This window comes from Takifugu rubripes, chromosome 9 (genome assembly GCF_901000725.2).
Source record: "Takifugu rubripes chromosome 9, fTakRub1.2, whole genome shotgun sequence".
NCBI lineage: Eukaryota > Metazoa > Chordata > Actinopteri > Tetraodontiformes > Tetraodontidae > Takifugu > Takifugu rubripes.
Genome location: NC_042293.1, coordinates 6,924,343 through 6,949,363, shown reverse-complemented (window position 1 = coordinate 6,949,363; position 25,021 = coordinate 6,924,343). Strand labels below are relative to the sequence as shown.

Here is a 25,021-nt window from a genome sequence, read left to right as displayed (position 1 = left end):
AGAATAAACAGACAGCTCTTGGGGCTTTTCATGAGGCTTCATGTTAGCCTTTGCATCTTTAATAATCTGACTTTAGATTTACATTTTAGCACCAAAGGGTTCATCTTAAATCCATAGTAAAATATCTGAGTTGACTGGACTTGTTAGGGCTTTTTTGAAGATGTTTTACCTTCTCTCCAGAAGGTTTCTTCAGTGAGAATCTACACAGACATTATTTCACCTTAAAGTTCAATGATAAAGAAATTGTGCAACCACCTTTTGGCCCCACACAGATTGTTGGATTTCAGCTTGCTAGTGAAATCCTATATTTGGACCAACATTGAAATAGACAGAAATCTCAGGGATAAAGTCCAGGATCTGTGGCTACTAATCATCCAATGACTAAATAATCAGTTTTGCCGTTATACTTCCTGGTACTATCATACCCCTAAAAATGAGAGTGATTAATAAATAAGCCTCACTTGATTGTATTTTCCCAGTGGCTTAAACCAATTTTATTTAACTCACAACACACTGGCGCATACTTTTGCTATTTGAAGGAGATTTTGTGTAAGGAGCGTGTAGCCTACAATTCCCACAATTCTTCGCGACACAATCCCTCTTTAGCCAGTGCGTATGTACGCGGCTTGAAAGCCCAGTCGTTGCGATGTCTGCGGAGGTTTGTGTGCCGTGTTCTGAGACCACCAGGCGAAAGAGAAGGCCGAACACCCACGGTGAGCACAGGCCATGCAAACTACTCCACAGTAATTCCGTACAAAATGTCCATAAAAGGACTGTCGGTGTCGTCATGTCAGGTCTGTTAACTGGCTGTGTAGGTTTCATTTAGCAGCAGCCTAATGTCAATCAAGAAAAACAAGTTTTGCCTGGAAGTTTGGACTTTTGATAAACGGTTAAAAATGTCATTAAATGAGCTTAGTATTTATTGTAGGAAGAGGAATTATCTAAGGAAGACTACCAAGTGTGTACTGGACTATTTATAACAAGAGGAAGTCGTCACCTCTACCTCTTTGGTGTCTGTAATGCTGTATTTATTCATCTGTATTAAACAAAATATATCCGTCAGTTAAATTAAGGGCATTTTTTACATATTTACTCATACTGTAAGAAAAATATATACATTTTCTGTGTTGCTTATTGTGCCTTCTGTTCCAGATTATTTGTGTGAGCCTTCCCAACATGCAGCTCCCAGTCATGAACAGCTCAGCGAACAGTTGTATGGTGATCTGCACCTTCATTCACCGGGCACTCCATCATCACCTCACACCTTAATTCCTGCCCTGGGAGCAACAAAATGCCAGGCTATCCACAGATGTCAGTGGCCAGCAACAGAAATGCTCACGTTCAGCGTGTTTAGCGCTTCAATTTGGTGCTTTTGTCCTTGAAGGTTCAAGTCATTGTGTTGGTGATGACGGCAGTTTGGAGACTTACAGCAAGCTGTCTATCCAAGCAGAGAACAAAGTGGAGGCCAACAAGCTGGCCAACAACTACAGGGTAAGACATTAAAAGATGCTTCTGCTAAAATTTGTAATGGTGTGAGTGCAGCACAATTGTCAGGCATGTCTGTGCGGCAGTTTGGTTTCAGAAAATGGAAGAGCCATGTGACAGAGCGTCCATTTGAAGACAGATCGGAGGTTGTAAAGGAGCTCTACTCTGAACTGACTTCCATTAAGCCACACACAGGTATTAATGTTTGTGATGAAGGATCATTCGCATTGAGCAAGTGGGGCCTTGTTTTGCTCAGTGCTGTGATGGCTTCTTCAAAGTCACACAATAGAATGGAACCGAAAAGCAACATACATATGTTGACTGTACAATAAGTGAGACAACTGTATTACACAGTTGGCTTCTGGCCACAGCAATAGGAGACATGTGGCTAAAGCTACAAAAATAATTAATTCCATCTAAATCACATGGAGGCAGCTTGTTATTGTGAAGGTCATTAAAGCCCTCACCTGTCTTCTTGCCATTCAGGTTCTCTCGTCACATGTGGAAATGTGGTCTATGTGTTTCTCTTTGGTTGGTGGGTCTCACTAGCATATTTCCTGGTTGGCATTCTTCTGTTCCTCACCGTCACAGGAGCGTCATATGGTAGGTCTGTAATAATGCACTCATTCTACTTAATGCCAGTCAGATGTAACCAACAATTCTCCCTCTCTTTGACTTTTCAGGCAAACTTTGCCTGAAGTTGTCGCGCTATTTCCTGTGGCCTTTTGGCAAAGCAATCCATCAGGTGCATTTTGGGTTTGCTTGTTGCTTTGATAAGCAGATCCTCATTCATCATTTAAGTTTTTAGTTTTTTGGAAATTTAAAAGAATTGATAGAACAATATCTTCCTGAATTTTATTATTTGTACAGTATCATTTGCACACTGTAGTTTTTATGGCAGGTGGGTTTGGTTAGGTCTGTCCTCTTATAGACAAGCAAAGTCAATAATCTGGCTTCATTTCACTAGATTGGAAACACATTAAGAAGATGCTGTGAACAAGTCCCTGAGTGTGAGTGTCTCCCAGAAGATGACAACTCACCCATTCTGCTGCCTTCACCCACAGAGGAGCAGCTCCTAGAGCAACCGCAACAACTTCTGTACCGCGCTGGATTCTGGGTATCTATCACTCTGTCTGCCTGTCTTTCCTTCCCGCCGGCCATCAATCTATCTACAGTATCTTTCCATCGTATTTTGTAGTATCGCCTCCCCACATATGTGTGGCTGTTGCTGGGTTATCCTCCTCTGGTGGTCATCCACTCCTTGGCATGCTTCTTCTCCTGGATTCTGGTCTTCACCATTCCTGTTGCCAAGATGCACGTCCGGACCATGAGCGTCATTCTTCTCTTGATCCCCGAGGATGTCTCAGTTTCCCATCTCTCAGAGAGGAAGGTAAAGAATATTTATTGTTCTCTTAAAACATGTTTTTCAGTTTTTCTTTCACTGGCATTGTTTCTTTGATTTGCCCTTAGCAACAAGGCCAGGAGGCCAAATCTCTACTGTGCTGCTACCAAGCTGTAAACTGGTACTATTACAAGTACACTGTAGATGGGATCAATGTGTTTGCTGTCAGTATCCTTTACTGCACTCTGTGTGTGCGTGCGTGCGTGCGTGTGTGTGAGTGCGTAGACTTGTTTTCATCTTTGACTCTTAAGTTAAGATCTTCTGCCTCTAGTTATAATCGCCATGATTATTGGATACATTGACAAAGAAAACAAGTACGCCAGCTCTGATGTCAAGTTTGCTGTAGCAGTGAGCTCCATCATCCCCCTGTCATATTATATTGGTATGGGAATTGCCAGGTGAGTTGTTTTCTAGAGATTTAGAATGTGGCTGTAAGAACATTTAAAGAAACTGAATGTGATCTCAACTGTCAATCATCTTTGCCCTTGCAGTATCTCAGCCCAGAGTAACTTTGCTGTGGGTGCAGTGGTGAATGCGAGCTTTGGTTCCATCACAGAGTTGACATTTTACATCACTGCCTTGCTCAGAGGGCACCAGGCAGCCAACCCGTGTCTACAGGAGGTCGTCAAATCAACACTGACCGGCACCCTGCTTGGATGTACCCTCTTCATCCCCGTGAGTCCATCTTCTTGTTATGACTTACAGCATTTAATGCATATTTTCAAGGATTGTTTGTGTGGATCTTCGGTGATTTGGTTCACCCGGCTGAGACCTGGAAGAACTTCAGAAAATCAGAAAACTGCGAGTTTCTTTTGACGCACATTCAGATCAATATGACTTCAATATGAATTCAGTTTAAAAAAAATTTGGTTGAATATTGCAATCATAACATGGACATTTTATGGTTACCAAGCAACGCTAGTAAATAAGCCATTATGCTTTGTCCCGCTCTCAGGGCGTCTGCATGATAATCGGAGGACTGAAACACAGCGAGCAAACCTTCAACAGTCGCTCTACAGGAGTGAGCTCTGCCCTGCTCTTCATCTCTGTTGGAGGCACGTAGATCAGAACATTTAATCGACTTCTATATAGTAATCAAACAACAGTAGTGATAAGGACAATTTTAAGTTTGTTGGCATGTCAACGGGGTGTTTTTGCTCCTGTGTGTTTTGTGATGACATGTCAAATATTGACTCTTGTAGGTCAGACAGTTTAAGGCTTGTATGCTAAAGTCCTATTAGAATTTATTATGGCAACTTGTAGGAAGAACGAGAAATCACATTTAAATTCGGCCTTTTAAGGATTTTTGGAAATGCTGTGAACTGTCACCTTAAAAACGTTTGATTTGTTTAAACATTTAAAAAAAAATAATGTCTGACATAAACGGGGGTTATTGTCAAAAAGGATGCATTCAAACTATAGGTGGCAAAGTCAGAGTTATAGCAAAGCAATTGCAAGATCAAATAAGATTCAAATGAGTAATGTCACAAAGAAAAATACATCTAACAGTCACTGAAGAGGAAAAGTTCCTTCTTCCTTCCTACATGAGACTAAAAATGAATATTATGATATTGATATTGAGACTCTAAGTGCATTTTAACACTTTAGCACAATCATTTAAATCAATTATAAAGAGCATAGGTATAAAATAATGGAAAGTCAAGAATTAAAGTTGGAGCCACAGACAGACAGTCAGCTGGTCAAATTGCTAAAGATTGCACCACCTAGTGGCAAAATCAAAACATGCTTCTTGAGACTCATGTGCTACAGTTTCTGCTGTCCAAGTCTCCAGTTACTCTATTCTAGGCTGCTAAAGCAAGAATAATGTGCAATTACCAAAATGTTTTACACATACTCATCTCCCCAACCATGACTGACAGGTGTCTTTGCCCCTACGCTGTTCTCCAAGGCTTATGGGAGTCTGGTGTGTGAGGCTTGCACTAATTCCACTGGAGGCAACAGCACGGGCAGTGGGCCATTCGTCTGTCACAACTGTCACTATGATGTGGTTAGTGAGCCACAGACAAATGTCAAATTCTACACCTAACAGTCACATTAAACACCTGGACGTTCTGTTGGATTCCTGAGGAGGATGTTATTCCGGATGGGGTAGATTCCTTGTGGCTCTTGGTTGGACATCCCTTTTTATTCTGTTAATAATGGGTGTGTGGGTGTGTGTGTGTTAAATGTGTTCTTAACTCAACTCTGTGTAACATTATCCATATGTTTTATCCAACAGCTCAATGGTACTTTGTTCCACAACCATGTTGAGTAAGTCTATACATTATATACAGCAGTTTGAATAACTGTAATGATTGGGGTGATTTTACAGCTGTTATTTAATGGTCGGGCAGTAGCCGTGGACACAAGCTGACTTGTATTCACTGCATCGTACCTGTACAACATAGAACAGGCTTCAAACACTTGGTAATGTATTAAAGCATTTGATTGATGGGATGAGTTTGTTTTGTATTTTGACATCTTCGCTCCAATCTTTTACATAAGTATAAAAAAGTTACATGAAACAAATTAAAAGTATTTGACGATGAAAGCGTACATTCCTTAAATTGTGTTGGTCAAGTTTCTCATCTTGGTTTTTGTCCTCAGGCCTTTGGTGTACACAGTGTCCGCTCTCTTGCCAGCTGCTTACATCATTGGTCTGATCTTCACACTGAAGACTCACTCCCACATCTATGACATCCATGTAGGAGAAGGACGAGGCATGTGTCTCCTGCTCCGAAACCAAAGTCAACACCCGCTAAGAGTCGCGTTATTACAGTTGGTCAACGCATTGCTCTTTGTGCAGTCACAGGGAACCATGGAGCAGTGGTCCACTGGTCAAGGTGGAGGTCCTTACTCATCCTGGTTTTGGCCACGGTGCTCACCTCTGCTTGTGCTGATCTGGTCACAGAGAACATTCAGCCTATTCTTAACCAGCCCAAAGTCTCACAGGTCAGCACACGATTCTGAGCATGCTCAGATAGCTTTGAGTTTGTTGTTTCCTGGGAAAACACCAACGTTTGTATTTGGCTCCTCCAGTATTTCATTGGGGTAACAGTTTTGGCCATGGTGCCCGAGATCCCAGAAATTGTCAATGGAATCCAGTTTGCTCTCTACAACAACATCAGTCTGAGGTAATTCCCTCAAAATATAGATATTTGTAGTGCGTATTTGCCGAATAATTTGCCTTTTTTTGCAGCTTGGAGGTGGGGATCTGCATTGCTGTTCAGGTCTGCATGATACAGATTCCACTTCTGGTCCTATTTAACACCTTCTATGTAAGACTTTTAAGACATTTCTACACATATGTAGTGGTTCTATCATTTTGTATTTAAAGACGGTCTGTTTTGGATAGGATGTGGGGTTCGTGCTGTTATTCAGCGACCTGCACCTGTGGGCCAGCATCTTCAGTGTTATTCTGACCAACTACATCTTCATGGATGGCAAGTCGGATTACTTTCAGGGTACGTTCGCAAATATTCTAGGTACAAGGTGCTGTACATTTAGATACACACAATAATGGAAGATATAAAATTTGCATTACATTGTAATTACATCACTATTTTGAACATAGCTGTGGTACACTGGAGTACAATAATCCCTGCTACTACACACTGATTCACTTACGGATGTTTTCCCTACAGGCACAGCTCTGGTGGTTGTCTACTTTGTTTTACTGGCTCTCTATTACTTTGCTCCATCTCCAGCAGGCTGCTGATCATCTTTCAACAGATGTTTTGAGTATGTAATGCCGCTCCACAAACTGCATCATAAACTAAGGCTACTGTGGGAAGATGGGGTGTTTTCAGTAGTGAAAATCACTGGAGTTGTCTGTTACAAATGTGGAATTACCTACCTCTGTTAGTCAGAAACTTTTAATAGCATTTCATAGAACAGCTAATGATTAGTTAATGTGTCAAAAGCAGTAAACAACTAAGCCTATAAATGATTAACCCATATTAATTGTGATGCAATATCCCACTGCTTGAGCTACTACAGGGTCACCTTCTAATTCAAGTGCAGGTCCTTCCTCCTCACTGGTTTCCTCTAACCATTCTGATTTCTGTATTAAATATTTGATTTCATGGATTAACGGTACAATGGGAAGTTAGTTGCACTGGAACTATTTTGATAAAAGTTAGTGCTGCATTTTATTTTGTGTAAAAGTGGAACATACCTGTCAGGCAATGAAGATCAATTATAATAAATGTTTTTTTTAAAAACCTGAGGATAATGTGAGGTTGCTGGCTGCGCTTTGCAGGAAAGATGTATCTTCTAAGGCTGTGTGTTTTTTTATTGTGTACAGACCAAAATTACCAAACATCTTCTTATTTTAAAGCCTCAGTTTTCACCTTCCAGCCCAATATTCAAACTGACATGCACACCATAGCAACAGGCATCAGACATAACTGCATCTCAAACATTATGCAGTCAGAAGATAAGTAAAAATAGCCAGACAATATGTTCTACACGTCTGTAGCATTTAAATGAGGCTAAATAAAAAAAACAGTATTGGGAGGGTTACTTTAGTACGACAGCAAGCACTGATGACATTTCAAACACATCTTTAAATGAAGATATGTAGGCTGGAGCTCTGCACAGACAGTATTTAACATCTTTACTGAGCTTTAGATGCTCTAATTTTCTGAACTGATATTTTTGCAATGCACCACAGCCTTACAATTGGAAAACAAGCCAAAATGTAATAACAGATGATCAAAATTGGTTAAAATGAACCCAAAAATTAAACTGGAAATGGAAAAAAAGGCAGAAAAGGTATCAATGAGCAACCTTTTACAATGAATGGTTCTGTAATAAACCAATAGCACAGGGAATAAAATAAATACCGTATGTCAAAAATATATCAGAATTTAATTTAAATATGAAGGTTTAGCTGCCAGTGGTGCCACCTCACTGAGAATGGACATAAGAGCAGCAGGGAGATAGGAACAGAAAATAATAATAACAATCAAATACAAAATTATATAAAAAAACATCATTAAAACAAAGTGTGACGTGTTGGTATTCACAAAGGCACCAAATGAAGAAATAAAGAGAAATAACTGCAGCTACATGTGTAGGAATTATTTTCCTATTTTAGAAGAACAATACTTTCAGAGGCACAAGAAGAGTCACAGTGATGCCGAGTTACAGATGTTTTCACAGGAGGACAACATTGCAACAGTTCCACTCTCCATGTGTCAGATCGCAGGCCATTAATGCTAGAATGCGATGTCCTCGTATCAAGCAAATTCCACAGCCAAAAATGTGTCATGGTGAAAGCATGCCTATCACCTAGCAACAGTGGGCCTCTTTGAGAGAAAATGTCTATTTAAATGTGAGTTTATGAATGCGGTGCTCAAAGTAGGAAAAAAGGTTGGTAACTGAGTCAAGATTCTTTATAGCTTTCAAAACTGGTCGTGCAACCATCAACAACACACTTTGCATGTTGACATAACTGGAACTGGAGGGGACACGGGCACTGGTTCTGGTGGGTGCATGCATGGCTTCAGGCTAAAGCATGCAAATTAGAACGTGACGGTCACAGTCAAAAGAGCATGTTTTTTCCCCCCCGAAATAGAAAATAAAATCTAGGCAAGCCTAAATGTAAAAAGGCATTCAGAGTCATTTTAAAACCATCGAACATCATCAGACTCTTCAATATTTCAACAACATAAATAGTCCTTTCCTCGTGTACCCCTGTACCTCCGTCTATTTGAACCGCTGGATTAGTGTGTGTGTCAGTCCCAGGTGGAGCAGCTGGAGGGTGGTCAGTTGAGCTATGTGAGGGAAGGTTTTCAGTAGTTTCTCCCAGGACATTTCCAGCAAACTGGGCACCACCAACCACACTTTGTACAAGGAGCCAGTTCTTCGATTCCCGGACATGTTGACGACTCCACCATGGACGTACATGCATCCAGCCTGAAGAGGAGAGTTAGAATTTTAGGAAGGCTTCAAGGATCTTTAGAAAGATTTCACCTCAGACTGGTGAAAACAAGACAGCTGTAAATGGTGTGTAACCACCGGAGTGACTGCGGCACAATGGAAGTACGCTGGTTCCGGCATGACAGCCGGCATCTTAGTCCACTGGAAGGTCTGCAGGTTCAGCTTCCACAGGTCTGACAGGATCACCTCTCCGTTGTAGCCCCCACATATAAACACCTCTGATGGGAGAGACAGCGTGAGGCGTGCTTCAAAAAAGGAGTTTTACAAAATGTGAATTCCTGCTCACCCTCTTTGATCTGAACACAGCTGTGACACCGGCGGGCAGCTGGATATCCTGTCAAAATCACGTCAGTGTCAACACCGTCAGATCTATACAGACGCTTTGGGCAGCACTGTGGTAACACCTACTAACAAACCTATTTTTGGGTGAGGTTTGGTGACAATCTCTTCCCAGAAATTTGTCTCCAGATTGTACGCGTGGATCTGATTTGAAATAAATAAAAATAAATCAATAAGAGTGAGGAGCTATGCTCTGTTGATGGGTACTGATTTAAACCACCTTGTCCATGGGGTATGATGTCCAAGAAGTTCCCCCTCCTAAAATGTAGATCCTCTGTCCATCATGAGCAAGTTCATGTCTGTACCTGTATCACCATAAATTCATTTTTCATCAAATTTCTCCCGACGCAGGTCTCAGACACATTATCAGATTAAAGCAGGTGTTCTGTCAGACCTTTCTTCAGGTAGGTCTGAGGGTACATTGTTGGGCTTCAGGTGGCTCCACTCCCTGGTGGTCAGGTCCAGCCTGTGCAGGTCGGTGCTGTACAGATATCCTGTTGTTCCTCCAAACACATACAGATAGTCGTTTATGATGATCATTGCCTGGAATCAGAACAAAACACTCAACACTTGTAACACCAAAAGAGGCCGCACATCTCCAGGGTGGAAACGCTACCTGTCCGTAGATCTTGTTGGGCTTCTTTCCTCTGCAGCTCAGCAAATTCCACCGTTTGTACTGAACATTACAAACATGTACGTCGTTCCCGTTATTCTCACCGAATGGAATCCCAGTGCCGCCAAACACCAGAAGGTTGTTGCCATGTAAAACGGCTGAGAGACAAACACAAGCGCTCTTATTTAGTATCTCTTAAACATGTGACTGATCCACAGCAACACCCTACCATCAATGTTCACCCCCAGCAACGAGTTTGAATCCTTTTCTTTTTATCTCCTCTTTTGTGTGACGTCATGTGATTATTACACCAGTACTGTCCTCTGCCACACCCACATCATTTAAACTACATTAACATGTAAAATACTTCACACATTGAATGGTTAGTATTTTATTATTTAATGGGATGGCTCACAGGATCTCAGTAACTGCTAATCAAAATTAAGTTCTAATTCATCGTAAACCTCATATACATTTTGCAACTTTATGAAAATGTTATTTCTCTGAAGAAGGTTGTCATTTCCTTTATAAGAAAGGAGGAATTACAGATCAAGTCAAGACTGTAAATCATTGAGATTATAGATGCATAAACTGACTGTAACTTCATGACTAACTTGTATACATTCTTGTAAAATAGACAGCTATCATGTAGCCTGGAAAGACTGTCTATTAGTTTACAAAAAGGCCCTCCGTAAGGCTAGAACAGCTTATTTTTCTTCTTTAATTGAGGAAAATGAGAACAACCCCAGGTTTCACTGTTCCATCACTGTGGCCAAATTAACCAAGAGTCACAGTGTTTTAGATCCACGTATCTCTTCTTCCCTTATTGGTGAAGACTTCATGAGCTTCTTCACTGATAAAGTTCTAGCTATCAGAGAGAAAGCTAACCAGGCCATCCCAACAACTGGACCATCACCAGATGTCCTGACTGTGGGAACATACAGGTTCTCCAACGAGCCCTTAAGCTCCTTCAGCCCTATATATTTTTCTGAGGCGTCTTTGCTAATTCAGAAATCCAAGACCACCACGTGTCTTTTAGATCCCATCCCAACACACCTGTTGAAGGATGTTTTACCATTGATCGGCAGTTCTATCCTGGACCAGATCAATGGTTCTTTAGTGGCAGGTTATGTACCCCGGTCCTACAAGGTGGCAGTGATTAAGCCCTTGCTTAAAAAACCATCACTGGATCCTGACGTATTAGCAAATTATAGGCCAATATCCAACCTTCCTTTTATCTCTAAAATTCTTAAGAAGGTGGTGGTGACTCAGTTACTGCAGCACCTGCAGAGAAAAAGCCTGTTTGAGATGTTTCAGTCAGGCTTTAGAGCTCATCACAGTACAAAAATAGCACTTCTTAAAGTTACTAATGATCTTCTCATAGCTTCAGATCATGGACTGGTCTCTATGCTGGTTCTGCCGGACCTCAGTGCTGCTTTTGATACAGTTGATCACAGCAACCTGTTACAGAGACTGGAACATGTGATTGGGATTAAAGGGACAGCACCAGACTGGTTTAGATCATATTTATCTGATAGATACCAGTTTGCTCATGTCCATGGCGTTCCCTCTTCATACAGTAGGGTTAGCCATGGAGTTCCACAAGGTTCTGTACTTGGACCAATCCTCTTCACCTTGTACATGGTTCCCTTAGGGAACATTATTCGGCAGCATGGGATAAATTTTCATTGTTATGCTGATGACGCTGATGACGCTTTATTTATCCATGAAACCAGAGGAGACAGAGAAGTTAGTGAAGCTTCAGACCTGTATTAAAGACATAAAGTCCTGGATGACTTCAAATTTCCTCCTCCTTAAATCAGGAAAAACTGAGGTCATGGTGTTTGGTCCTGAACCTCTCAGGGATAGATTAGATCACACGATCACTCTAGATGGTATCTCATTAACATCTAGTCTCTCTGTGAGGAATCTAGGAGTAACTTTTGACCAAAACCTCTCCTTCAACTCACACATTAAATTAGTCTCTAGAAGTGCCTTTTTTCACTTGAGGAACATCACAAAGATCAGGAAGCTACTGACGCGGCATGATGCTGAAAAGTTAGTCCATGCATTTGTTACTTCCAGGCTGGACTATTGTAATTCTTTATTATCAGGGTGTCCAAACAACTCTTTAAGAAGCCTCCAGCTGATCCAAAATTCTGCAGCCAGAGTTCTGACAGGTATTGACAAAAGAGATCACATAACTCCTGTAATGGCGTCTCTTCATTGGCTGCCCGTTAAATTTAGAATAATTTTTAAAACCCTTCTTTTGACCTACAAGGTCCTCAGAAGCCTAGCTCCATCCTACCTGGAGGAGCTAGTGATACCTTATCAGCCCAATAGACCGCTCCGCTCTCAGAATGCTGGTCTACTTGTGGTTCCCAGAGTTTCTAGGAGTAGAATGGGGGGCCAAGCATTTAGCTACCAGGCCCCCCTGCTATGGAACCAGCTCCCTGTCCAGGTATGGGAGGCTGACTCCATCGCTACTTTTAAGATCAGACTTAAAACCTACCTTTTTTAAAAAGCCTATTGTTACTAATTCTGTAGTTCCAGTTACTATCATAGACAGACAAATTATCATACTTAGAGGGTCGTCTAATCATTAGGTTAACATCTTAGCTATGCTGTTATAGGCCGAGGCTGCCGGGGTCCAGAAACATGATCACCTGACAGGCCTCTGTCACCCCACTGGGTCATGGTTTCCTCTCCTCTCCCCTCCTCCTCATCAAGCAGACTAGTTATGCTGATTCTTGTGTAGTTTTTCTGCTTCTCTCCCCCCACCCTTCTGTATGCATTTACAGGTATCGCCGCCTTCGGAGCTACATGATGACCTCCGACCCCGCTGACCCAATCGGCCGGCGGCTTGCATAAATAGTGTATTTTTGTATGTGTTTCTGTGCTCTGTGCCCGTCCTCTCCTCTCCTCTCTCTCCACTACCTGTTTTCCCCATTCTCCTCTCTCTCTACCCAGCCAGCCATCAGCAGGAGGGTCCCCCTACATGAGCCTGGTCCTGCTCAAGGTTTCTTCCTGTTAAAGGGGAGTTTTTCCTTGCCACTGTTGCTGGTCTGGGATTAGGCCCTGGGATTTTGGAAAGCACCTTGAAACAATTTTGATTGTAAAAGACGCTATATAAATAAAGATTGATTGATTGATTGATTGATTAAGGAGACATCCACTGGGGAGCTGCCTTCTCAACACATTTTCTCTTTAAATTGCAGCTTTTGTGGAACTAGAAAACCTTGTGCATTTGTTGGAGCACATATATTCAGGTAGGGTAGCGCAGATGTGGTTCAATCAAACGCAAAGAAACATGTAAAGTTGATCAGATGGGATAGGAGCCAAGGGAAGGAGACAAACACAAAATGGAAAAACATAAGCTGTTACCTTTTTAATCTTAATAATTAATTAAGCTCAGTGTTGTCAGAGACCCAGTGATGGGTGACTGTTAATCAGTTACTGACAACAATTCCTGTGAATGTCCTGGCTAGGTGTAGAACCCGCAATCCTGATAGAAGCACCTTGGTCCATACCTGACATAGATGCCAGCTCGGTGGGCATGTAGCCTTCTGTGCGGACCTGCTGCCAAGTGGCTGTGGCAAAATGAAACCTCCAAAGTTCCCTAAAAAGAGGGTAGTCTTCATTTTCTGCCCCACCAGCCTCCTCAAAGTCTGGGTTGTAGCCTCCAAACACATACAGGTTGTTGCTGTCGGCAACGCAGCGATGTCCACTCCGGGCTGGGGGGACACAATGACCTGTAGGACATTTAAGACGCAAAGAATGTTTAAATATGCAAACGAAACTGAAATATTAACTTAAACATTGGTGGTCATCTCCTGAACACAATAACAATAAACATTGGAATTTACTGAGAGTGGAAAACTTTATGTCGTTATTGTACTACTATTAGAGGAACAAAGGTCAGCGGGTTTCAAAACCTTCTCTCAAAAACCTGTTGGGGATTCTCAGAGTGGGGCAAGATGGGGAGAAGATGCGTCGAGCCTGAAGCCATCGTGCCCGCTTCTTTGAGCCTGTCAGGCAGTAAAAATACCACAGAAACAGCACAGACATGTCAACAATTCCCATTAACAGTTGCAATAAAGATACACAGAAATAAGTAGGATCTGGTTTGTGTGTCTCATGTGTTGTCTAATGTGTTGGAAATCGATGTGGTGCTTGTCACTGGTATTACTACTGGTTGGTTTTAATCCTGATTAATAAGAAACATCTCTTCTGGGAACAATTTAATCAGCATAAAAGAGAATAATACTTCTAATGAGTTGATTCAGCTGAATCAGCTTCTTCTCTGAAGAACATCATGGCTTGTCTCAGCTCTAAGAATCCAGATTTTCACGGTGAAAGTCATGTTTGTCTTTATTCCCAGTTTAATTGCCGCTCATTTCCGTAGCAACGTTAGCCTCTGGAGCTTTGGCCTGTGTCCTAAACACATCGGGAACTCCAATGTGTGATGAATATTTCAGTCTTTGGATGCTTAACTTGATGGCAACAGGCCTGACTGTGTCGGCCTTCATCACCGTTAGTCACCTTCTGAGCTTGTTCTTTTTGTTTACAAACCTGAGTCGCGGTTGAAAGGCCTCCAGGACAGCTTCTCAAACTTATTGAGCTGACTGAGGGTTCCGTCATATTTTGCGGAGGACATATCGACGGGACAGCACGCAGGTGTGATTCGCACGCTTGAATTGGACCAAATTTAGGCGCATGAGAATGAGGAAATCAAACCAAAATAAAGAAAGACTGCCGACAGCCCAGGCAGACCCGCTGCTGCCTGGCACGTCACAGCCAGCTGCCCCAATTGGGCCAATCAGAATGCGCGCAGCTCTTTGGGACGCATTCAAGAATGATACGGTCATGTTGTGTTACAAAATTGCAAAAGAGAAAAAGAAAAGAAAGCGTTGTTAGTATTAAATCTTTAATATCAGAGGCTGTACGATAAAGCACAAGCGGTTCCTAATGTGTTTTCAGGAAAGAGGAAATTGTAATATGTAATCAAGAGTGATGTTAATCAATAGTTGTTGTTTTTTATTGATGGATCTCCAATTGTTTGCCCAACTGTAAATGCAAAAAGTTTATTTCTGTTGACAGAAAAACTGAAAATATGGTAAACCAACAATGTAATACTGCAGGGAACCAAAGTAAAATGGTTGTAAAACAATAGCATTTCTAAATGGAAGTGTTAAATTAAAAGCATGGCTTGGTTGTTTTAATGTATAACTATTGGGTCCAGGCTTGACATTGATTTGATAATAAAGACCTGTGAAATCACTTTGAGAGCCAACAAAACAACTGATTGTGCTGATTGATTGTTTTTGATTCACTTAACCAAGACTTAACCTTTACCCCAGATCTTGGGAGGCTGCTTTGCTGACACGCGTTAACGCTGGATTTGAAGCTGGTTTGGATAGGCTGGAGGAGCATAGGCAACAAGTGGGCCAATCCCACCACAAAGTGTATTTTATCATTTACTGGTAAAGAAAACAAAACATTAGAATACAGTGTTGATCACACAGAGCACAATAATAACTAAACATTGGATCCTACAGGTTACTTAATCAATTCAAAGCTCTTTATGTACTATTCACCATCTCAACATTTGAATGTTTTACTCCGTAAATGCAATCATGTTAATATTTAACATTTATGCACTGCATGTACTCCATGAAATGGAAACCTGAGAGCAATAATGCTAAACAAAATCCACCATGCTCTGTTAGTTTTTGTGGGCCCTGACCTGTTTACACAAGCCATATAAATAACAATAATAATACTAACACTAAAGGTACGAGCCACAATTGGATTTTTCATTCTATTTAATTTTCTTTACCTAAAACAATATTTGTACACAGTTGCTCACTTCTTCCCAAGGTCATATTTTCACCAATGATATGAATCACTGTTCATATATTTACCTTTTAATTTACCCACATGCATCTTTAAACATATACAGTACACAGATTCCATGAGGAATGTTTGTACCTAACATGAGGTGTGACCACCTTTAAAAAATAAAAAAAAATCCGAGCGAACTCGTCACGTATTGGTAGGTCTGTAGTTGGCAAATGACAGTTTACATGCTGACAGTGGTGAAACGGACTCAAAGCCACTGGCAAAACTTGTATTGGATTGCAGCTGGGGCGTTTGTAGAAAATCTCCCTACATTGAAGCTTTGGGGTGAAGGGTTGATGCTTCTAGAGGGGTCAAAAACAAGGCTTACTTAAACAGGACTTGTGTGACGCTGGCCTCTTTGAAATGCCTGAGGTTGCGTTGTGTTGTTGGTGAACATTAATTTAAACCCACGTCAATGGTTGTAGAAACAATGTTACAGCTATTACATACAAGGTAACAGGCATCAGGACTCAAACATACTGTAGGAGCAGCGCGTCCATTGACAGAAGAAGGTTTTCAGCTGTTACATTAGCAGGGCAGCAGTCTTCAGCTGTCCATAGGTGATGGAAGCCAGCAGGTCTTCAGTTGTTGCATACATGCACTGTGGTTGGCTTAATATTTCCTTTATTTCGTGGTTTAGGCTTCAAAACACTCAAAGACTCTTAATGTAAATGTCATTTCTACAAAAACATTGAAGTTTTTACAACTTTTCTCTGAGCTTAATTAACTTTTGTCACATGCCCTTTATTTTTAATAGTCTTTCATTTAATGTCAGCTAGTTTTCTTTATGTCTATGTAAAAGATCTATGTAAAACCTGCTTGGATGAGTGATGAGGAGGCCTGATCGACTGTGGGTGTGTGTGTTTTGGGTTTTTTGGGGTGGGGGGTGGGGGTATTTCTGTCCTACTGCCCCTCCTCCCCACCCCCACTTCCACCTCCACCACCTCCTCCTCCTCCTCCTCCTCCCCCCAGCCAGGCCGCTGTAGGTTGGTGTCACAGGCGGCCACAGAGACTCTTCAGGACGGCGCTCAAGTCAGCAGTGGTGGTCACTGATCACCCACCGAGAGGAGGACAAGAAAACAGTGCGATGGTGCAGACACAACCTTGTTTATGGACGTCGTTGCCAGGCTGTTGACACAGTCCACTGGGCTTGTAGGTATCACCAAGCTAAACGCCTGAGCTAGTCTCATTGTCGCAGTATTTTAGATTACTTCTATAAAAGGAATACAAAAAAATGTCGTCCCCAAGTCCGGGCAAGAGGCGAATGGACACCGACGTGGTGAAACTGTATCCTTTCTCGAACATCAACAACACGACGGGACAACCTTACTGAATGTCTTGTTTTTATTCTGTTTTGATTCTTTTAAAGAAGTGTCAGCTCATGTAGATGCGTGGTGTTTGTTTCTCATGGCTGCTGGAAGTGTGTCGCCTCTCGGATAGCGTCTGTGGGAGATTGGTGTGTTTTACTCCAAAGTATTTACCGTGAAACACTTGATGTGTTTAGCTTCGGTTCCTGCCGTTAGCCTGCTCGCTCCTAAGTTAGCAGGGGGACGTTCGGCCGTTTGTTTCAACGATTTATTTCTGTTATGACTACATTTTATTGTATATTCGCTGAGTGTTGTGTTAAGGAAGCTCGTCTTTGTGTTTATTTGAGGAATGGCACCGGAATTTATCGATAGATAGCATCGAATGTTAACTCTGTTAGCTTTAAACATTGTTAGCCTGATAGCACATACACGTTAAGTTAGCCTGTTAGCCACTAATTTGTCGTCCAAGCAGACTGACAACACAATGTGAGGCAGCAGCAAAGACTTGACTCACTTTTTGTGCAAATGATAAACTTAAATGACCAATTTAAAGGTCCTGCATTGTGATCAAGTTTTATGGCGTTATTGTGAAGGATAGAAAATAGCCGTGCTCGTAGTCAAATGAGGGGAAACTATAGATTCAAAACAAGGAAATAGATATTTGTCAAGTGGGTAGCTGACGGATTGTTTAATGTTAAAGTGTTTAAGAAGACGATATGTCTTAAAGTGTCATACAAATAAAATAATCAGGGGCAACATACTTTTTTTATTTCAGGATCTATAAGATGAACAGATGAAGTTGTAGTTTACGTGTTTTCCAGCCAATTATACCCTGGAATTAATGTCTGCGTTTCAGTTCAGCGATGCTAGAACGGGGGTTTAAAAAAATTATATAATTTCTCCTTTTGTCATCGTTCTCGGCAACGTATGTCGTTGCCTTTATTGTGAAAATAGGGTCGTTTTCTTTTTCTTTTTCTTTTGGTCACTGGCTAAAAAAAAAAGGGTGCCCTCTTCTCTCTATTTCTGTCCTGGTTATTAGCTAAAGTTGCATGAAAGGCTTGCTGACAACGTGAGGTGAATTGTTTTGTTTTTGTCCTGCAGCTGAATGTTGCTCTCTGATTGGTCCGCCTGTTACCATCCGGAAAACGGTGGTGGGCGGGGCTTCACACACAGCTGATCGAGGAACAACAAGTGAGCTGTGAGGGGCACATGCGAGGATGGGGGCTGGGAAGTGCCGCTTATCCCAGGGCCTTTGCGCTCCTGAAGGGTTTTTTTTAAACCTGAATGTAAAACTTTGTGTGTCATGATCGACACTGTAAGTTCCCCTAAACGTCCAGTTATTTCAAAGCCATTTTTGATCTACAACATCTTTCTATTATGCCGTAAATACAAACCCGTACTTCCTGTATTTGTTTCAAGTTATTCAACAGTGGGTGGGGGGATGGTTTGAAGTGCCTAGTCTGTGAAACATGGCCTCCAGAGTGTTGAAAACATGTTTAATTGAACTATGACAGCGTCTTAAGGACAGTTTGGATTTTTAAATCAAAAAGATGTGAAGTTTTATGTTAAAGTTAACTCGCCTCGGTAAGAAATGAGTCAGGCTACAGCTCTTTTCCGCTTGAAGTCACTGAGTCACTAGCAAACACCAGCGTTTGGTATTTTTACACGGTCCTGCCACAGATAGCAGAAATGGCTACATGCTATGTTACGGCTTTAAATCACGCAGGTTTGATGGATCCGCCGTGACAGCGCACACTGCTTTCTGACCTCGACCCTTCTTTACTTTGCGGTGGATGTAATGGGCTGTCGTGTGGTCTGCGTGCAGCTCCATGAGTTTGTGCACAGTGTAACCTCACAGATTAACTGAGCTCAGAAACGCAAGATTCTACAGACATACTCAATTTGATCCAATCCAGGACCCCCGTTGACACAGCTCTTGTCTTTTTTATAGGCCGAATAGCCTCAGGTCACATCTAAAGCAACCCCGCCTTCATGGCCCGTCATTTAGAAATGCTTTCCTGCTGACTGTGAGAGTCATAAGCTTTCCTCTTGTGTTCTTTTACAATGGCACTCTTGGTTAAACTAAAGTGTCATCCTTATGTTGCTGGGCTACAGATGACAGAATTGCAAAACAGGAAGTGACAGTTCCTTCTGAAGCTGCGGTGGGTGTTTTTCTCCTCCCATCTTGCATGCTTGCTTTCAGATGTTAAGTTCTCTTATCCTGAAATCCAAAATAAGTTCAAATTCACTCTTTTTGTGGCTCATGGCTCACTTCAGATGTGATCAATCAATAAATCAATCAGTCCATTAAGACTTTATTTATAGGGCACTTGAAATTAAGAGAAAAAATGCAGCACAAAGTTCTTTACACCATAAAAGCAGACTAAACGAGGCAAAGGTAAAACCCAAAGTCACCCAGCCGCACACACAAAAATCTTAAAGCGCTACATAAAGGAATAGGAAAAATAGATAAATCTAATGATAAAAAGTGTCTAAAGTTTTTTATAACCAAACTCTTGAGTTTTCATAAATCACTCAAATGTGATTAGCACCGCCTGCTGAAGGGTCTAATTGGTGAGTGGCGGCTGCTCACGTCTGCTGTTGTTTGATGTCAGTTTGAAGCGTCTGTGTCTCCTGTCCTTCTCCTTAACCCAGCTTTCAGCATTGAGAGCAAACACGAGGTCACCATCCTCGGCGGACTCAACGAGTTTGTGGTGAAGTTCCATGGACCAGCCGGATGTAAGCGTCTCTTTGAGCGCGTCCTCTGCTCGGCCAGTTGTGCATTTACTCATTTGCTTCAAATTGGCCTTAAAGCATCTCAATCAGTTGATCTTTTCCTGTGACCTCCAGCTCCTTATGAAGGTGGTGTCTGGAAAGTTCGAGTGGACCTTCCTGATAAATACCCCTTCAAATCGCCATCAATAGGTCTGAAGTCATTATCTTGGGGTGTAATTGCAATGGTAGTCCACAATATTGAACCTCTGTTTGTTCTTTTCACAGGATTCATGAATAAAATCTTTCATCCCAACATTGATGAAGCGTAAGTAGGCCGGCATTGTTTTCCACAATACTCTGGTTTTATTTATCTGCTGCCCTTGAAAGATTGAGAGGTTGATTGCTGGAAGCAAACGAGAGCTTCTAACCTCCCCAATCTCATCTGATCGGACAAAATGATACATTTATAAATTGTCTCACTTTTGTATAATCATTAAATCATATCAGGACAATGTTTCTTTTGACTATCTAACATGTCTTGATTGTTGTTTTTGGCGCATGCAGGTCAGGGACCGTGTGTTTAGACGTCATTAACCAGGCGTGGACGGCTCTCTATGGTAGGTCCCCCCCGCTGCTTCTTGGTGTGACACCTGTCAAGGGTCTCAGCTGTTAAACTGATAAACTGTTAAACTGAAGGAAACAGTTTAAAACGAAAAGACTAAGCGAGCTGAATCGGCTTCAACGGGAGCATGTCTCCTGTCTTTAACAGGTGGGAGAGAGTAGTGATATTTGTACCAGAGCTGGAGACAGAGGTTTGTTCAGTATTTTGTGGGAGTGGTGCAACATTGGTGCCCTCAGCCGTTCACACACAAGGTGCAATGACGGAGTGTTGAAAGAGTTACTATCAGACATCTTTAAATGTTTACAGAGGTGTTAATTTTACCTTTGCATTGTAATATTGGACAACATCCAAAATACATGTTCTGCTGCCTCTCACTGGCCTCCTAAAATACCGTGGCAGTGTGTGATTGTGTATCTGAAACTTATTCTAAGAACAGAGAAGGTCTACTTCCACACCACCTGACAAAAGCCAGAAATTACTACATGAGATTTAAATAATACCTTATACCATAATACCATTTAAGGATTTTTTGGGGGGGCTTTTTTTTGCCCAAAAATTGTCGGACACTGAATAAGTGAGTTCTGAGCACAGTGGGCCTCTGTTTGTACTCTACGCGAACATAGTCTGAGTAAACACTCTGAGACGTGTTTCCAGTTTCGCTGGATGTGGTTTAGGAGTGGGTAGATTCCAGTTTTACCAGTCCACTGTGGTGTACAGCCCTGGCTGATTGCTACAGCTTAATGCTTTTCTGTTGTGTTGTGTGCTCAGGACTGTGGGAAGGAATCGCTGCAGTCACTCATCTCCATTTTATGTGGCACTTGAGGACAAAGCTGCTCTGTCTGCTCCTGTCTGTTACGCTCCAGTATTATTATAAACGTCACTTCCTGTTGAGTTTACCAATAAGACTCTCTTGTAAACACTTTTTGGTCGATGGTTTCGGAGGAGGGAGAAAAAAAAGCATTAGTTGGGAAAGTTCTGATGAGCTGAGTTCGCTGCGTTTCCACTCGGGAGCAGCAGATGAATGAGTGCGCCACTTAGCGGTAAGAGGGGGATTTCAGTCTGGTCTGCTTTGCTCCAGCTCTCCTTCACTTCAGGCTTCTCCTTAAATGACGTCAGATGCTGACGAGAGTTTTAGGGGGTCGTGCTGTGTCTGCACAAATGCTTTGATTCTGTGCTGCATCAACATGAGCTCAGGTTTTTATTGTCTTTCTCTTTCGTTGACCAGATCTCACCAACATCTTCGAGTCATTCTTGCCTCAGTTACTGGCCTACCCCAACCCCATCGACCCTCTGAATGGAGATGCAGCGGCCCTGTACCTCCACCAGCCAGAAGAATATAAACACAAGATTAAAGGTAGTGTGCTAAATTTTTACAGCATTTAAAACCTTCAGACACTTAAACTCCTTCACTGACTCAGTGGAATGGGTGCTTTGGAGGAAGATTTGAATTAAACATGTTAAGTAGTGTCATCATGTGAACTGTATGCCTGTGTCTCTCATTTCAGAGTACATCCAGCGGTATGCCACAGAAGAGGCTCTAAAGGAGCAGGAAGAGGGAGGAGGAGACTCCTCTTCAGAGAGCTCTATGTCAGACTTTTCAGAGGACGAGGCTCAGGACATGGAGTTGTAGTGAGGGGGGGAGTTCCGTGGGACGGCCACGGACTTAACAGACTTTTGGTTCCCGAAGAACAGAAACTCAGTTCTATATTCATATTTAAACAAGACTGTTTTTTGAGTTTTTTTGGGGTTTTTTTTTTTTTACAGTGAAACAAGGATTTTTATCACTGCAGAAAGATTTGCAGTGTGATATTGCTGAATATTTACCTTTGTATAGGGTTCCAGCATCACATGCCCTTCACCCCAGAGACACTGTTTGGATGAGATCAGAACATGTCTTTCATTTTTGGTGGTCTTCATTGTCTTCAGTTAGGACACAAGTCCAGGCTGAGCTGTGACACCAGTGCAGAGGACACAAGGACTGATATCCAGATTTTCTGTTTGCTTCCACACCCCCGTTACTCCACCACTTTAGTCATAATTTAACCTTTTATTTCGCGCTCAAGCGCTCCCTTTGCCTCGCCAGGAAAACTGGAAGAAGACAATCTGCAACCTATTTGTGTTTTCATCATCAGAAGAGTTTTTTTTTTTAAATAACATTTGTCAAAGTGTCATTGTTTCTCTTTTTTTCTTTTCTATTTTTTGAGACTGTCACCGCCAAAGGAGTCAACATTTCTCGTACCTTCATCACCACCTAGGAGGGAAAGACCACAGGGTTTTTGAGTACACACAATAATGTCGCGATTGCAGACGGCGAGTGTGTCACCACATCAGCTCAATAACACTACGCCACGCCGCATGTACATGCATGGATGTAATCCAGGGAATATCTGAGTATGGTTGTACTGAAATCAGGAGAAGATTCCCTCTTAATCGCCCATATCTTACCTCCTCTCCGTTTTAGGAGAGTATTTGTCCTTCTCCGAGTGTCTGTGTTAGTTGTGGCATGACACGAGTGGAGTCGTGTGAGGCTTTGTGGAGCTGTAAAACTGCAGGAGCGGCCAGCGCTGCTGGCATTTATCCAGGTCCTTGTGGAAGTATTGAATTTTTTAAAAACCTTTGCCTATTGCTCGTGTTGAACTAAAATAGGTGTTTGACTTGCGTAGGGTTAGTTAGTCTTTTGGCAGGTGGTGAATCGTAACCTGACGTGCTGTGAAAGTGAAGAGCGTCAACACATCTGCGTCAGTGGGAGGACCGTTCATTTCACCCCTGCCCTCCCCTCTATATGCAAACATGGCCACAAAACATGATTTCGAAGGAATGCACAGTGTGTATTTAGCCATATATTTCTTTATGAAAAGTGGACAATAAGACCTTCCCCAATCAGTCGTTCATAAAAGCTGCAGCAGAACAGCCGGCTAAAGTTCCTGATGGATTCTGAACCATCCCTAAAGAAACAAGTGGATCTCTCCACCTTGTCAGAGTATTTACATGCTGTACTTGCTAAGTTGGTCTTTGCTCCATTAACTTATATATTGTGCATTCCTCTCATTCTTCACACAGTTCCTCGGATCTGGCTGCTCTTTTTGTGGCTTTGATGGCCTCAGGTCCCCCACCCCCCAAATCGTGGCGTTACAAGCATATCACATCCAAAAAAAAGACAAGACAACCCCCCCCCCCCAAAAAAAAAATGCTAATCAGACAAGCTGTTGAAGGTAAAGAGGTTAAATAATTAATATTCCACAATGGGTCAAACTGATGAGTTCAAACTACATTTGGCTTTCTTTGCATCCTGGTTTACACAGAATGATGCTTCCTGTTGGCACCTCATGCACGGTGTGGGGGGGTTATAATGCACTGACAGTTTATTCTGCGATTCAGGCTTGAAGCCCAATGCGTGTGGAAACGTGCACAGATGACGCTGCAGACCTGTCCGCTTCTGTTATTTCTGGGAAGGACCATCAAAATGGACTACATTTTCTATAATTAGGAAAAATTGGTATACCTATTTCTGTATGATTTTCTTGAGAATGACGACCTTCCACTATGGTGTTTCAAAAAATTTGCCTTCTTTGAAATGTCGGAGTTCGGCCGAGCTTGCATGGCACATTTTTTAACGTAGAGTAAATAATGTATTATGAAAAGAACTATTTTGTCACCGTTTGCCCAATGAAGCAAGCATCATTGTCTAAGTCCAAGGATTAGATGATGTCACAGTCAGTTGCTTTGGCAACCAGAAACAAACAACCGGTCAACATTATTGTCCGTTACAAGCTGGACGCGTCCATTTATTATGTGTTTTTTTTAATTAATGACTCATTATATTTGATGCCTAGAATTTGTTTGAATGTTTTTATTTTGTCTTATGAGCCGTATGTCCAGGATACCATCCAGATATCTCTGACCCTGAATAGCAAAAAAAAAAAAAAGTAATTAAATGTGCTTCCCTTGTAACTTGACAAAAGAAATAAACAAAAAAAACACATATGCCTTTATTGATTTATTGATTAGACTGAAGAACATTTAATATCATCAGAACATTTAATTGAACCAAGCAACTCAAACTTAACAATATTCAAGACCGTTTTTTACAGGTTCGGACGTTTGAAAAAAAAATATGGAGTGCACAGTTTTCAACGCTTCCTCATATTGACCACTAGAGGGAAACATTTGCATCCTTTATCTTGTATAGAACTATTGCAGCTTCAGAACCCAGAATGTTTCTCGAATCTACTCAGATATATATACTTATAAAAATTATCCATTTCCCGTGGGACAAAAACAAGAACAGTACAACTCTTTCGCGACACCTCCTGTAAAGTCTCTACCCGTATCCATTTCTGTAGTGTGATATACCTTTAACCTGCCTCAGTGACAGTTACATACAACATTTACAGGAAAAACAAGAAAAGAACTGAGTTGATGTCTTATTAAACTGATATAATGATTCTTCTCTGAAATATTCATTGACGTCTGGCTGCGTGGTCTTTTTCTTTTTGAGTATATTGAAGTTTCCAGTTTCAACATCCGTTCTCAGGGTTGATGGATCACTCGCTCATGCTTTTGAACATTGTGACCATTTATTCTTAATGAGAACTTGATGGTCTACAGTTTTAAAAGTCGTCTGGGGTCATTAGTCCAATTTTTTCTGCTGTCAGAACTCGACGGAGCATTTGGAACATATAAAAGCGGTA

At 41.7% G+C, this 25,021-nt stretch overlaps 3 protein-coding genes and 1 long non-coding RNA gene across 6 annotated transcripts; 3 read left to right on the top strand and 1 right to left on the bottom strand.

Annotated features, from left to right (window-relative positions):
* Window positions 1-582: 582 nt before the first annotated feature.
* LOC101066577 (low affinity vacuolar monovalent cation/H(+) antiporter-like) lies at window positions 583-7,115 on the top strand. The gene is made up of 20 exons (XM_011607172.2): window positions 583-713; window positions 1,153-1,311; window positions 1,385-1,491; window positions 1,572-1,680; window positions 1,972-2,088; window positions 2,169-2,230; window positions 2,453-2,602; window positions 2,684-2,875; window positions 2,956-3,055; window positions 3,144-3,285; window positions 3,379-3,562; window positions 3,843-3,942; window positions 4,768-4,895; window positions 5,127-5,158; window positions 5,495-5,607; window positions 5,694-5,839; window positions 5,927-6,021; window positions 6,087-6,165; window positions 6,243-6,351; window positions 6,532-7,115. Exons 1-20 carry the CDS (start codon window positions 647-649, stop codon window positions 6,603-6,605), a joined length of 2,265 nt encoding a protein of 754 aa, XP_011605474.2. The 5' UTR covers window positions 583-646; the 3' UTR covers window positions 6,606-7,115.
* Window positions 7,116-7,163: 48 nt separating this feature from the next.
* Window positions 7,164-14,590, bottom strand: LOC101066798 (kelch domain-containing protein 10-like). Of its 3 annotated transcripts, XM_011607173.2 has the most exons (11): window positions 14,358-14,590; window positions 13,721-13,813; window positions 13,480-13,537; window positions 13,316-13,404; window positions 9,789-9,943; window positions 9,567-9,715; window positions 9,393-9,477; window positions 9,250-9,316; window positions 9,120-9,167; window positions 8,912-9,051; window positions 7,164-8,809 (listed from the first exon to the last, which is right to left on the bottom strand). In XM_011607173.2, the coding sequence occupies exons 1-11, from the start codon at window positions 14,440-14,442 to the stop codon at window positions 8,600-8,602; spliced, it is 1,179 nt and encodes a 392-aa protein (XP_011605475.1). In that variant the 5' UTR covers window positions 14,443-14,590; the 3' UTR covers window positions 7,164-8,599. The 3 variants fall into 3 exon arrangements, with proteins under 3 accessions (XP_011605475.1, XP_029697502.1, XP_003967363.2); XM_029841642.1 differs by having other exon boundaries at window positions 13,316-13,537; window positions 13,721-14,222; XM_003967314.3 differs by having other exon boundaries at window positions 13,316-13,537.
* A 2,049-nt stretch (window positions 14,591-16,639) lies between these two features.
* On the top strand, window positions 16,640-24,312 carry LOC101079967 (ubiquitin-conjugating enzyme E2 H-like). The gene is made up of 7 exons (XM_003967289.3): window positions 16,640-16,973; window positions 19,656-19,732; window positions 19,844-19,918; window positions 19,994-20,033; window positions 20,273-20,325; window positions 21,556-21,684; window positions 21,836-24,312. Exons 1-7 carry the CDS (start codon window positions 16,921-16,923, stop codon window positions 21,958-21,960), a joined length of 552 nt encoding a protein of 183 aa, XP_003967338.1. The 5' UTR covers window positions 16,640-16,920; the 3' UTR covers window positions 21,961-24,312.
* Window positions 16,980-18,400, top strand: LOC115251055 (uncharacterized). Its single transcript, XR_003889606.1, has 2 exons — window positions 16,980-17,142; window positions 18,095-18,400. It is a non-coding gene; the product is annotated as an uncharacterized lncRNA (long non-coding RNA).
* Window positions 24,313-25,021: the final 709 nt, after the last annotated feature.

Coding starts and splice junctions, on each gene's coding strand:
- LOC101066577 (XM_011607172.2), top strand. CDS start 647: ATGTCTGCGGAGGTTTGTGTGCCGTGTTCTGAGACCACCAGGCGAAAG. Junction 3,056..3,143: donor GATCAATGTGTTTGCTGTCA/GTATCCTTTACT, acceptor TCTTAAGTTAAG/ATCTTCTGCCTCTAGTTATA. Junction 3,943..4,767: donor GCTCTTCATCTCTGTTGGAG/GCACGTAGATCA, acceptor CATGACTGACAG/GTGTCTTTGCCCCTACGCTG.
- LOC101066798 (XM_003967314.3), bottom strand. CDS start 14,442: ATGTCCTCCGCAAAATATGACGGAACCCTCAGTCAGCTCAATAAGTTT. Junction 13,814..14,357: donor GCCTTTCAACCGCGACTCAG/GTTTGTAAACAA, acceptor ACTGCCTGACAG/GCTCAAAGAAGCGGGCACGA. Junction 8,810..8,911: donor ATTGTGCCGCAGTCACTCCG/GTGGTTACACAC, acceptor TCTCCTCTTCAG/GCTGGATGCATGTACGTCCA.
- LOC101079967 (XM_003967289.3), top strand. CDS start 16,921: ATGTCGTCCCCAAGTCCGGGCAAGAGGCGAATGGACACCGACGTGGTG. Junction 20,326..21,555: donor GGCGTGGACGGCTCTCTATG/GTAGGTCCCCCC, acceptor TTCGTTGACCAG/ATCTCACCAACATCTTCGAG. Junction 21,685..21,835: donor ATATAAACACAAGATTAAAG/GTAGTGTGCTAA, acceptor CTCTCATTTCAG/AGTACATCCAGCGGTATGCC.